The sequence below is a fragment of the Natrix helvetica genome (genome assembly GCF_964273705.1).
Source record: "Natrix helvetica genome assembly, chromosome: 1".
NCBI lineage: Eukaryota > Metazoa > Chordata > Lepidosauria > Squamata > Natricidae > Natrix > Natrix helvetica.
In genome coordinates, this window is record NC_138548.1 from 107236282 (window position 1) to 107250450 (window position 14169).

A 14169-nucleotide genomic window follows, 5' to 3' on the forward strand; every position below is an offset into this window, starting at 1 on the left:
AGATGTTGGATAGCCATTTGTCTGGAATGGTATAGGGTTTCCTGCCTAGGCAGGGGGTTGACTAGAAGACCTCCAAGGTCCCTTCCAACTCTGCTATTGTATTGTATTGTATTGTATTGTATTGTATTGTATTCAATACAATACAATACAATACAATGTATTGTATTGTATTGTATTGTATTGTAATAACAATATTGTTGTGATATAATGCTTCTCAGATGGTTACTTCTCATTCAGCTATCGAAGTTAAGCATTTTGGAAGCATCTTCAAAAATCAAAATACAAGTTAATACATATTGTCATAGGTATTATTGCTTCCACAAAAATGATGTAATTATTATTTGATATAACATGTAAAAGTGAAACCTGGATACTTTAAGCTGCTTTATTTTCTTCCATCCTGTCACTTCAACCGTATTATCAATCCTCTGGGTAGGGGTGGGCTGCTACAGGTTTTCCCGGGTTCGGGAGAACCTATAGCTAACGGTATGTCTGTTTCGGAGAACCTCCAAATCCCACTCCTGGCTGGCTCCACCCCACCCACCCCTTCCCTCCAAGGAGTCTCCATGCAGCCCATTTTGAATGCAAGGTAAGTGCAGGGCCCACGCGGAGGCTGAGGGAAGGGGGAAAATGGGCCTCTTGGAAGTTCTGGAAGCCAGAAACAGTTTCGTTTCTGGCCTCTGGAGGCCTCCGGAGCCTAGGAGAGGCAGTTTTCTCCCTCCCAAAGGCTCGAGGAAAGCCTCCAGAGCATGAGGAAGGCAAAACCCCTTCCGCCATGGTACTGGAGGCCGATTATGCTACCCCCACACCCAACCAGCAACCGGGCAGACAACCCGTTTTTGAAATTTTTGAAGCCCACCCCTCTGGGTAATAGTCAGCTTTCCATGGCCATTTCAAAAATCAGCTATCAGGTTATATTTGTCAGAAGGATGAGTCTTAAGGGTTTCTACTATCTAATCCCCATTTTAGTGTACATTTTAACTAATAAAATTAAATTTAATGGAGGTTTATTTATTTCTCTCTCTCTCTCTGTTTATCCCATTATATTCTCATAACATATTACAGTGAGAAAGACTGGTTGGTCAAAAATTACTTTAAAGCCACATCTTCCCATTTCAGACTTTTAGCCATTACATCCAATCTGCTTTTTAAAGGACCATTTAATTTTTGGAGGCTATTTAAGTAAGCATTTTCTTCAGCCAGATCCAAGTTCTCCTATCTGGGCACCCTCCAAAATAGTTGACCTTTAAGTCATATAAAGGTTGAAGTCCACATACTTGGATGGCATCCAGATTTGAATGGCTATAACAGAGTAGGCGACAAACTAGTCACTTAGCAACAGACATTTTATCAGGCTATCTTTACAGGTTTCATCCCAATTAGTTATTCTTGCAATACCTTCACGTTTTTTTTTAAAAAAAAAAACATTAAGAGTTAGTTGCAGAATTTTCATTGTCCCTTCTAGTATTTTAGTCATGTAGATTTCAATATGAGGGAAGGCACTATTTATATGGAGCTGTTAATTGCAACATCAAAAAGGTAAGCTGTCACTCAGCAAAAAAAAATATAGGTGTATTATCTGCCTCATCCCATTAAATAACCGAGCAGTTTGCAGACATTTTGGATATCAGAATTTGTCAGTCCCATTCAGTGAGTCCAGTGGTAAGGAGCATGAGTGCAGAGCATCTGTAATGAGGACAGGTGTTTTAAAAAGAATTTTAAGACCACAAGGTAACATTTGTGATAGCTGAATGGGCACCTTACCCCAGGGTCAGATACAAACTGATCTACATATTGCCACTTGAGAGGTTCATCTGGGGAACTAAAAGAAAAGATATACAGATGACAAGATGTAAGACTGATATGTATCAAAATCAAATCAATGCCAGAGTTACTACTTAACTCTGATATCTGTATTACAGCATGTATCACGCTGTGCAGGGTTTATTTTGGTTTTTTGTAGGTAAACCTTTTTTTAACAAACTGAAAAATACAGTGGAAAATGACTACAGTATGTACAATCTATAACTGTGATGGCGAACCTAGGGCACGCATGCCACAGGTGGCATATGGACCCATATCTGCCGGCACATGAGCCGTCAGCTCCAGCAAGCATGCGTGCACCGGCCAGCTGATTTTCGGTCTTCCTGAGGAGGACAAAAACAGCTTCCCCCGCCCCCCGGAGGAAATACCAAGCTCAGCTTGGAGGCGAGCAGTGCGGCGCACACGGGGAGGGAGTGTGGGGAGGAGTTTATGCATGCATGCGCATGTTTATAAGGCACTTTGCATTATTCATGCCGGCACGCACGCACACTATTGTGCATGCGTACTTACTTTTTCGGCACCCAACAACAAAAAGGTTAGTCATCACTGATCTACACTGTACATAAAAGATATGTTTTCAGAAAAAAAGCATTACCTTTTGACGGGTATCATCCCAACATCTGCAATGAAATCATATTTAAAGATGATTAACAAAATGTTCAGATTTATCTTCTAATTAACATAAAATTAGATATCACACATCAGTTTGATCTAGTGGCTAAGGCATCAGGCTAGAAACCAGGAGGCTGTAAGTTCTAGTAGTTCCTTAGCCATGAAAGCTGGCTAGTTGACTATCCCTCAGCCCAACCCACCTCACAGGGTTGTTGTTGTGGGGAACATAGGAAGAGGAAGGAGTATTAGCTATATTTGTCACTTTGAGTTACCCATAAATAAAGATGGAATTTTTAAAAATCTCAAAGCAATGGTGTACTTACGTCGCACTTTTATAGACACAGTTTTCTTTGTGCGTATAAGATTGATGACTTCTTCATGAGTGCATGAAGAAATAGAGTAACCATTTATTCGAACGATCTCATCGCCAATCTTAAATAAAAAGCAATCAACCATCAAAACTCAATAGCATATTTTAGCAGAAATATACAGATGCAAATCAACATTGGAAAGACGTTTCTTCTGGTACAGAGGGAGACACTTTCTATTATGAAATGGATAGAATGCATAAGAAAAAAAATTGCAAGCCACATAAAGTCCTTAAACCAGTGGTAGGATTCAATTTTTTTTGCTGCCGGTTCTGTGGGTGTGGCTTGGAGGGCATGTTGTGGCTTGGTGGGCATGGCAAGGAAAGGATACTGTAACATCTCTATTCCCACCCCACTCCAGGGGAAGGATACTGTAAAATCTCCATTCCCTCCTCACTCCAGGGGAAGGTTACTGCAAAATCCCCATTTCCTCCCGATCAGCTGGGACTCGGGAGGCAGCGAATAGATGGGGGCGGGGCCAATCAGAGGTGGTATTTACCAGTTCTCCAAACTATTCAAAATTTCTGCTACCGGTTCTCCAGAGCTGGTCAGAACCTGCTGAATATCACCTCTGCCTTAAACATGTCATAGCTGATTATGTTTGCTGAGTGCTATGTTCTATAGTTTTCCCTCTGGTCCGTTCACTAGGGGGCGCTGTCCTAGCTCCTGATTGGTTACCTGTTTGACAGCCGGCATATATAAAGAGCTGTCAAACAGTGCTCAGCTGTTGCCAGTTAGCTGAGATGCGCGAATGGTAAAGTGCCGCGTTTGGCAAGCTGTTAGCATTAAAGCTGTTAGCCTTTTGAAGTCCTGGCTCACCTCCGTTTGTCCGCCCGCATTCTCCTAGCTAAAACACTGAGGAATAACTAATGGGCTCTACAAGCCTAACCTTCATTCACTTTCTTTACAGTACATTGGCTGGATTCTGGATGTAAATGGAATTTTCAGAACATAAAATGGCTGCCATAGCACGGCCTACTCTTCTCAATATGTTTGCCATTGTGGTTTTGCCTTATAAGTTACCTAGCTTTTTATTACTTTTGTTACCATACAAAACATGAAGGTAACATGTATGCAAGTTCAAGAAAGAAATGCCTAATCCTTGGAAAAAGAATCAATTAGATACTATTATTGATAACTCAATTATGATTTTACAAAATTTAAAAAGTGCTGTTACTGACAGATGTTGGTGGTGAAATAGTATCTACCAGGTCATAAACAAATGAATGTGACTAAGTGAATAAAGTTAGTAAATAAATTTATATACTAATATACATTGAGCTGAGTTTACTCATGGACAAATCCATAGGACTCTTATCATCTTATATCTTCCAGCTACTCTCCCTTCCATCACCATACCATTAGCCAAATTTGTTGAGAAGAATATCACGGGTGATAAACCAAGGACTGGATGTGTAAATCAGTGAAAATCACCAACATCACATTTCTAATAACAGATGTACTGGCTACATCAAAATGGCTTCCATAAATGGAAGGTACTCTTTTATTACAGAAGGATAACTCTAGAACCCTGGCACAGGCTAATATATATGATTATAATATAGATTTTTTTTTCTGAAACAGCAATATTTTTCTAGGAAAAAAAATCATTGTATTTCTCTAGAAAATGGTGAACAGTACCCTCAACACAGCATTTCCCAAAAAGTGGAGCCTATTGAATGGAGACAATTTACAACAGCATAACCTATCCCTTTATGTTAATGAATAACTACATAATAGGCACGGATTGCAAGGGAGCACGTATGCTCCAGTGATTTCCTTTTGGGAAAAGCTTTTGAAGAGTGTACCTTTATCTTGGTATTCCATGGAGTAAAATGTTGGGATCTCTTCTCTCATACATTAGTTGCGATCTCTGCTCCCACACATTAGTTAAAAGATAACTTGCATTGATACACTGTTGGCAATGAATGCAATTCATTGTAGAAAAACCTATCCTGATGCTATGTAATGTATTATTGTCCCTGACTCTGCAAATATTATTTCCTCATGCCCGCTTTCTCAGGAAACAATTGTTGGTCTCTTTTTATTTTATTTGTTCCTCATCCCTCTTATCTGACCCTCTTGTCATCCTTAGTCTTACTATAGCTGTTTTTTTTCCACCAATGGGGCCTAAAACCAGTAATTTTCAAAGCTTGAAATCTATCTCACAAGCATTTCAATACTTTTGCATCAGAGCTTGCATGCATATTCTTTAGAGTTGCTTATTTATAAAACCCTGCAATGCTTGTGCTTGGAAATTAACTGAAACACAAGTAATTGTGCAAATATCAATAATCTATAGTACTTTAACAATTGGGAAAGGTTACAAAGTGCAAAAAGGAAAGGAGGTCATCAACAGAAGACTACTATATGTTTTACAAATTCAACATTTGATTTAGTCTTACTTCACAGCTTGGCAAATTCACTACTGTATAATAGGTCTTCTCTTATATTCTTTAAATATTATCTCAGGCATAACTCTGTTACAGTTACGCAACCGATAATTTGGAAGACCTATCTTCTTGGTGATTACTTATCTATTCATGTTATACAGTTATTTAAACGCTAGGGAATCTGCTAGAATTAATTAGGTAGCAACTATGTAGGGCATAGACTATTTTAGTTAAGATTCAAAGTATTATTTGTGGACCAGGTTAATGGAATGAACAATTGGCTCCATAATGATATGATTGCTCCATCTACTGGGCAAAATTCTTATTGCTATTAAGTTTCTTCCCCACTCAACCCCCCCCCCCCAATGCCCTCTTCTTTTAAGCACAAATCTCTACTAGAGAAATATTATGCTGTTATTAATTAATTGATTGCTAAGACAACTGTAAGATGCCCAAATTCAGGTGAATTAATTCAGATTCAACTGAATTAATAAATAAAGCCCATGGTTACAATGATATAAGGCAGAGCAAAGAGACATTGCACTTGCTAAATGGATACAAGTAGTCCTCGACTTAACAACAGTCCACTTAGTGACCGTTCAAAGTTACAATGGCACTAAAACAATGACTTATGGTCATTTTTCACACTTATGACCTTTGTAACATCCCCATGACCATATGATCAAAATTCAGTTGCTTGGCAACTGGTTCATACTAATGAACCATTCCTACATCCCAAGGTCATGCGATCTTCTTACAAAAAAAGTCAATGGGGAAGCCAGATTCACTTAACAACTGCATTACTAGCTGTGGTGATTCATTTAACAACTGTGGCAACAAAGGTTGCAAAATGGGGCAAAACGTACTTAACAAATGTCTCACTTAACAACAGAAATGTTGGGCTCAATTGTGGTCATAAGTCGAGGACTACCTGTATTCTGTTGAACAACAATGTAATCATTTAATAAAGGCAGATAAAGTAAGAGTAATCTGTCCTTGTTATATTTGGATAATAGTTTTGCTACCTTTTAAAGATCATCCTTCAGAAGCTAATTTTGAAAAGCTCCACTGCTTCACACTTTTAACAACTCTTTTCCATGACTATAATCTCTTCAGGTTTCTGTTTTGTTTTTGTTTTTAAAAAGAGATAGTGGTATGGTGATGATGATGGTTAAATTGCTATTGCTGATGCTATCATTACCATAAAACACACTTGAGTTTTCAGGCATTTTAGAATGGAGGGAATTATAAGGTAGAACATGCCTTCTTTATGTACAAAATTCCATTTCTAAGGAAATACTTTTAGGAAACATTTTATGCCTTGCATTTTCAGCATGTGTTGTTACTGAAGAACTATGGGACTAAAAGGGAAAGTATCAAACAGAAAATGCTTTGTTTTGGCTTTTGAAAACAGTCTCTTTACTAGCTGGACTATAAGAAGCAGAACTGTGGTGGTTTCAAATGTTCTATTTTCTCATTTTGCTGTATGTCTATTATTCATAATAACTTCCAGCTCCTTTTAGCCCACAACATCCTCAAAGATATCTGTATCCGGGAGAATAGCTAGAAGAATTTTTGAAAAGGTGAATGACATGAAAAGGCTAAACACGATCTATTCAGAAAAAAAAAATTGAAGCGACCACAGGAAAATAGGTCAGAGCTAGAAATGTTCCTCAGTTACAGATACATATGCGGGTGGTTATAGCAGTATAGAAAACTTTTAATTTCTCATAGATGAATCAAAATAGTATGGAAAAAAGGAGGAGAAACTGATATCTTGACTACTCATTACTTTTCTCAGACCACATTTTTTTCCAGCTTAGAAAATGTGTGGGGATTTAATGAAATAATGCAGATGGATGAAATTTCAGAAGCATTTGGCATTATCACGAGACAGCAATTTAGAACAATGGGCCTCCTGTCAACTTCTCTTATTTACTTGTTTTCAGAAAGTTTCAAAGATGTCCCTCAGAGATTATTATGAATACAGTTTATGTTAATACTTAACATCACATATCAACAGAGTCAGGTCAGCAACTATGTTTGCTTCAGATTCCTAACAGCTTCTTAGAAAATTTTGATTATAATACAATTTTAATATTAGTTAACATGTGTTCTATTTAAACATCTTCTTTTGGGCTTTTCTTGAGTTAGTTTATGAGTCAATATATAATATTCATGGTTTTATAAACTATTCACAACATAAATGTGTGTAAGTTTATACATTCATTCCCTCTTTGTGTAATAGAAAGTCAAGTTCTTTCCCAGCATACAGAACAAGGGTGTCAAACTCAAAGCCGCAGACCTGCAGGTGCTTAGATCTAGCCCATGGGGCCGCCCTGGGAACAATGAAGAACTGGCCTGTGGTGCCTCTGACAGTGAAAACGGAACTTGTGAGGGCTGCAGGTGGCCCTCCTGAGCTTCGTTTTGGCTGGCAGAGGGTTGCAAGGAGCTGCCCCAGCTGAAAATGGACCTCAGGAGCCCATTTTTGCTGGCAGAGCAAAAGGGTGCCCCCTGACGAGAATGATGTCAAGCTGGCCATGCCCACCCTGGCCCCCCAAAGTTAAACACAATTGTGATGCAGCCCTCAATGAAATTGAGTTTGACATAGAAGATATTCAAAGAGATATAAAGTTGCAAGTACAAATTGCCAACTTGACTTGATTAACATAATCAAAGGCTCTTTTATAATCATCGAAGTACAATTGATTTCTTTTTGATACTGTTTGGCTTTCTCGATTATTTATCATTAGCAATATTGTCTCTTGTTTCTTGGCCTTTACTAAAGTCAGATTTGAATATCTGACATCTTCTTTTCAACAAGGAGCTCTAATCTGTGTTGGATAACCATTAATCTTATTTTGCTAGCATGGCATATAGAGTGATCTCTTCCAAATTGTGTTATTCTCCAGATTTGCTGGCATACTTTAATTACAACCTTCACACATTTTTCTTCTGATAAGGATTTTTCTTCCTAAAATGCATTTTGGTTATGGTACCTACAAGACTTTTAATTGTATACATTTTTCCATCACCTGAAGTCCAACGTTGTCTGCTTGTCCTCCTTTTATTAGCTGTGAAATAAACAGGCCACAAGCAAATTCAGCACCTCCTCGCACACTTATTCCAAGGCCTTCAGGATGCAGACGATCCAATCTCACTTCTCTCAGTTTCCTATAAAAGTTGTAATATCAAATAATTTACAATTGCAACATAAAAGTTCCTATAAATCAAATGTATCTATCTTTCTTTTATAATTAGGTTCTAGGCTTTCAAAGAGTACGAGATATATGATTTCATTATTCAAGCTTTCAATTTATTTTATTTTATTATTTTGGGAGTTTCTATGCTAGTCCAATCTCATTAATTTGTGGCAAGGATACAGAAAGTTATCAACCATTGTTTCAGTTCTTGTGCTGCTATAGAAAAAAATTATTTAGCAAACATGTCAGTGACGTGCGGTGAGGTTTATGACTGGTGAGGCACTGACACAGTGCTGGGTTTCAAATATTTTTAGACTTGTGGACTTCAACTCCCAGAATTCCACAGCCAGGCATGCTCAGTTCCAATTTAAAGCGACAGCATTTGTTTTTCTCCTTTGCTCCTTCTTTCTTTTTCTTTTTCTTCTCCTTCCCCTCCTTCCTCCCTCTCTCCCTTCCTCCCCCTCTCTCAAACACACACACACACACACACACACACACACAGAAGTTGGATTGGACTATCTCTCCTACCCCTTCCCTCTCTCACTCACTCTCAAACAACCCCCCCCCCCACACACAAAAGTTGGATTGGATATCTTTTCCAGTGGCTTGAAAGCAGCTCCTCTGCCATCCCCCCCCCATTCCCCTGCTGCCTTTCCCAAACACCTCCACCATTGTAAATGCAGCCTGCTGTCTGGGTGGGAAATGCCTGGAACACAATAAAGCCCACCCACCACCTCCTGCTGGCAGGCTGGGTTGAGAGGAGAGGCAGAGAAGCTGGAGGGGAGCCGAGCTGAGCCTTCCAAAAGAAAGAGGCTGGGGGGGGGGAAGTGTGTGTACTACAGCATGGCTCTTTGCCTGGCTTCCTGCCTCCTCCTGTGGTCTCCTCAGTGCTCGCTTGTGCTCTCCCTCCCCAAGTGTAGTTTGATTGCAGGTGGAGCCACGTTGCCTTTTCAAACTTGTAATCAGTGAAGCTGGGCTAGATTTTTATATAGTTTTATCCAGCTGTGTGTGTGAGAGAGAGAAATGAATGGGGGCCTGGGGAGGAAGTCACTACACTTGGGGAGGGAGAGCACCAGTGAGGTTAAGCAGAGTCATCCACGGTGAGGCAGCAACTAGCTCAGCTTTTTCTTTTTACTTTTTTTTTCATGATGAGAGTGGTGAGGCTGTGCCTCACCTGCCTCACCTGACTGCACGTCACTGAAACATGTATATTGCAAAATGCTTCCTTCTTCATGTTCATTAATCTTTGGCTATTGATTTCATTATTGGATGATATTTTTAAAAACCCACACATTTTCTAACGTGGTCTACTCATTGCTCTTCACCAGCTGTCTAAAGACAAAACACATTTCATTTAATTGTGTTTTCTAAGGGAGAAAGTTTGAAGGAGAGAAACTCCTTGATTGAGTTGTTAATGTGTTTTTCATAATAGGAGTTTAGTGATAATAATTAATTTTGGATTTTGATAGAGCTTTATCTGATGATGTTTTGCAATTTTTTGTGAAGCATATGGCTAGTTTTGGGGAAGAGGAAGTTAGATCTGTTGTCATATTTTATGACTAGGAAAAGAGAAAAATGAAAGGTCCTTTTAGTAGTTATATACTTATAATAAAAAATAATTAGTTATTTGAAAAGTGTTTAATATTCATTTGATATTAAATGAAGTTATATAGAACACTGTTCTGAATGACCATATACAGTGTGCTTTGAGTTTTTATATAACAATTAGCTTTTATATATTTTTTTCCCCATGGTCAAAGATATTGTTCAACCTTACCTTGTTCGTTTAGGTGTCAACTGATCATATTCCACTTGGTGTTTTAATGGGATAAGAGGACAAATGGCCTCAAACAATGGTAGTCGACTTGGTTCATTGATTACATACTTCAGATCACCAACCAACACTGGAAGATTCATTGATCTACAAAATTTGAGAAACTTGTGTTAGTCTGTCATAATAAAGAGCTCCCCTAAGCACTTATAGCAAGTGACAAAATGTCACGGCAGGGGATTACTACTTTTAATAACATTTGTTACTTGGAAAAAGGGCTACCATACTCCTTCTGATTTTTGGATCTACAGAATGAAATTATGGAAAGTTACAAAACAAATCTATAATTGACACCTACTGATAATGTATTTAGCACAGAATGTGGTATTGGCTGATAACCTAATATACACCTTTTCTATTTTACTAAAAAAAAAAAAATAGGGAAGCCTTAAGTGACCAAGTTACTGATGAGCAGCAGAATCTACCATCTATCAATTCATCTTATAACAACTATGGCATGTGTAATATCAAGTTTTAAACTATAAGTAGAATAACTCGTAAGAATTAACAAATGAAAGAAAAAAATAGATATGTTATATGAAATGTAATAGATCTGATTAAATTGGTCTATGGATTCAGTGGAAGCATGGATGATTTGCAAGACTAGTATGATATAGAGAAGTACTATGAACAACATCGCTGTAAAATTAAGTACTGTGTATTTCTGTTTCCATATCTCATGTCTTTTTTGTTTAGAAGTTAGTACTTTTTACTCCTTTTCTACACCTTGCACAACTGCTTACTCAAAGAGAAATGTATTTATTTATTGTATGATACACTCAAAGACGACTAGCAGAATAGCTATAGGGATAGTATTGGTGTGCGCACACGCACACACACACATATATACGGTATATACACATACACACACACATACACAAATATATACATACATACATACATGTTATGTGTGTATATGTGCATGTATGACTAGTAAAAACTAAGTAAAATGGAAAGTAATGTAAATAAAAAAGAAAGTAATGTGTAATTTAAATTTCACTTATTTCTATGCAAAATAAATGCAAGCAACTTTCTTTGGATCCAATCATTTATGTAATTGTATGGTTAAACTAGAAAACATATTTACTGGAAGGGATATTCTGATCATAATAGTTAAGGTATAGTCTTAACCAGGTTTATTCTGTACTGCCTATTCATCTATGTAAAATATATGCACAATGCATGGTGGTACAATTATATTATCACAGGTATTGAACAACCTAATAGGATTGCTTGATATACAAGCAGTATCTTACTAATAGCAATCAAATAATTCCAAATAGTCAATTACCAAATTCAATTGCACTTTCAATGGAACAGCAAATAAAGTTGAGTTTTCTGAAATTTTAAAACCCCCAAATGCATGGATGTTGTATGCACTGTTTTCCTCAAGGACAATAGCCATCTATTTATTTTTAAATAAAAATATTTCCCCATTTAATAAGCATTGCATGGATAGACCATGCTCATTTGTGATACAATAATAAGGAAACAGTATTGGAGTACTTAAAAAAATTATACAATTCTAGTGGCATATATTTTTGAGGATTAGAGCCCATCATGGAATAGGAATCTAAGTTTCATTTGCCTTGGTATTATGTCTTTAAGTATCCCTTATGTAAGGCATAAATTAAGACAGAATCCTGATCCAAGTAATAAAATAAAAAGTATTAGTTTTAAAAGCCTTGGCAAAGAGATGTCCTTTGGGAAGAATAGAATGGAATAAGGCTAGAAGCAAAAAACAATGGGGACTAATATTGTCAAAGGCTAGAATACTTAGGTTTCTCTGTAGGCAGCAAAGGACAGCATCTTCCAGATATATTTATTTAATTATCAATAACATTTCCCAGTGTAGGGTAGATAAGGATTGAGCAAGGAAAAGACGTTTGTACCTCCAGCCACATTTTAAACAATTAACTCATCAGAATTCTTTCTTCTCTAAACAGCTGCAAACCTGACTTTATGAGTGGAGAAACAATTACAAGGGAATTTGGTCAAGGGAAACCAAAATGAATTAGTAGCCAAAAGCACACCAAGATATATCTTTGGAGAAAAATCACAAAGAAAACCAGCCAAATACCATTCTGCTGAGATGGTACATATTAAACTGTAAGCTCCACTTTTGAAATCTGGAGAAATATTCCCACTTATTCTATGCAAAATGAAATGGGCTCACACCTATTTCAATTATTAATGAGTAGAAAATGAAACTATAATTGCATCCTATTTGTGTTGAGAAAATAAGAAAACAGAGAAAAAATGGAATACATGTTTTCTTGCTGAAGAGGATCTGCGGCACTATTATTTAAGTTATATGGTACTTTAAGAATAAAATTATTGTTTGTGTATGCATGTATGTACACAGTACATCTAAACACCAACAGTATAATCATTACATATTTTTCATTTAATGCCTCTGATCTCATTGCTCACACTATTTGAAACCCTTTTTATACAGCTACATTTCCATGTCCATATCTATTTTCTACTTCAAAACACCATTCCATAGATCCTATGGAATTAGCTCTGGGAACACGAGCTCATGTTTTCATGCATTTGTATGTTTTTACAGAGCCAGAATTCTTATCGAAATATAATGGTAACTTTGTTGTAAATGCATAAATTCAATGCATTAAGATCTAGTGAAAGCTATATACAATAAAGCAAAGTTAACCAATGGATTATTTTTTTCCAAATTAGTATTTGCCTTTTACTTAATAAAACAATTGTTAAAGGAGGGGTTTGATATTCCTATTAAATACTTTTAATATTTTACTATGAGTTAAAATAGAGGGATTTCCCCTCCTATTTACCTATTATCTCCAGTCATGTGCAAAGACACTACAAAACTAAAAGCACTAACACAAAGACTTACTGGTGGTACATCCGCAGTACATCATACAGATAATCTTTCTCTGCTTCACTATCGATTAAGAGGTCAACCTGAAAAATAAGTAATGTCATTATAATTCTGTTCATAAATAGGAAATGCTGAAGATTTCCCCCTTGCCATTAATCCCGAAGCCATTACAGTATCTGATTCCCTTACCTGATATTGAGTAAATACCTGAATAAATATTTTCAAAAACCGTTTAGGCCATTCACTAATATAGCCCATGATTGCAAATCGCAACTACAAAGGACAGGGCCAAAACCAGCTATTCACCGGCTTCTCTGAATGCAACCATCTTCCTGAAGGATGTGCAATCAAGTAAATTATTCCACCCCGCTTTGATATTGTGAGCTTGCTGTTAAATAGTTACCCTTTCTTGACTCTCTGAAACAGCAGGTTCAATTAACCTCGTGTCAGGTTGCAAGAGTTTCACTCTACTAACTGTTCCTAAAATAAATAAATAAAAACCTGACAAAATGACTGGCTTTTCTGGGTACTGTTCTGAAACCAGGAATCTCCATGGTCTATTCATTTCTATTAACAGTAAAAGTGAATTATTTGCGCATTTCGCTGAGACTTAAGTGGTTATAATATAATTTAAAGCCACTTAAGAGAAGAACATACTAAACTGCTTTATGCTAAAACACAGCAGGGGTTCATTCTCAGTAATGGAAGACAAGATATTACGGTATCACTCTATTGTTTTTTGTGTCCCAGAAAGTAGTAAGTTGTTTTCCAATGCAGCCTCATCTTACAACCATTCATTAAGTAACTCTTCAAAGTTAAGGCCCTGAAAAAAGTGATGTATGACCAGTTTTTACACTTATGACTGTTGCAGCATCCTCATGGTCACCTGATCAAAATTCGGGCACTTGGCAATTGTCATGTATTTATTACAGCTGTACTGCTCTGGGAACATGTGATTACCATTTGTAACCTTCCCAGTCTGCTTCTGCAAGCAAAGTCAATGGGGAAAGCCAGATTTGTTTAATGACGTCATTACTCAGTTAACAACTGCAGTAAATCACTTAACAACTATGGCAAA

General features: G+C 37.1%; 1 protein-coding gene across 1 annotated transcript in view; it reads right to left on the bottom strand.

Moving 5' to 3' along the window:
- USH1C (USH1 protein network component harmonin) overlaps positions 1 to 14169 on the bottom strand; it is a gene marked incomplete at its 5' end in the record, with an annotated part of 64095 nt that overhangs the window by 46693 nt on the left and 3233 nt on the right. The window contains 6 exons of the mRNA XM_081935753.1: positions 1760 to 1822; positions 2420 to 2444; positions 2760 to 2868; positions 8233 to 8371; positions 10178 to 10321; positions 13107 to 13174. Of these exons, the coding sequence (XP_081791879.1) occupies positions 1760 to 1822; positions 2420 to 2444; positions 2760 to 2868; positions 8233 to 8371; positions 10178 to 10321; positions 13107 to 13174 (548 nt within the window). The remainder of the gene's footprint in view (positions 1 to 1759; positions 1823 to 2419; positions 2445 to 2759; positions 2869 to 8232; positions 8372 to 10177; positions 10322 to 13106; positions 13175 to 14169) is intronic.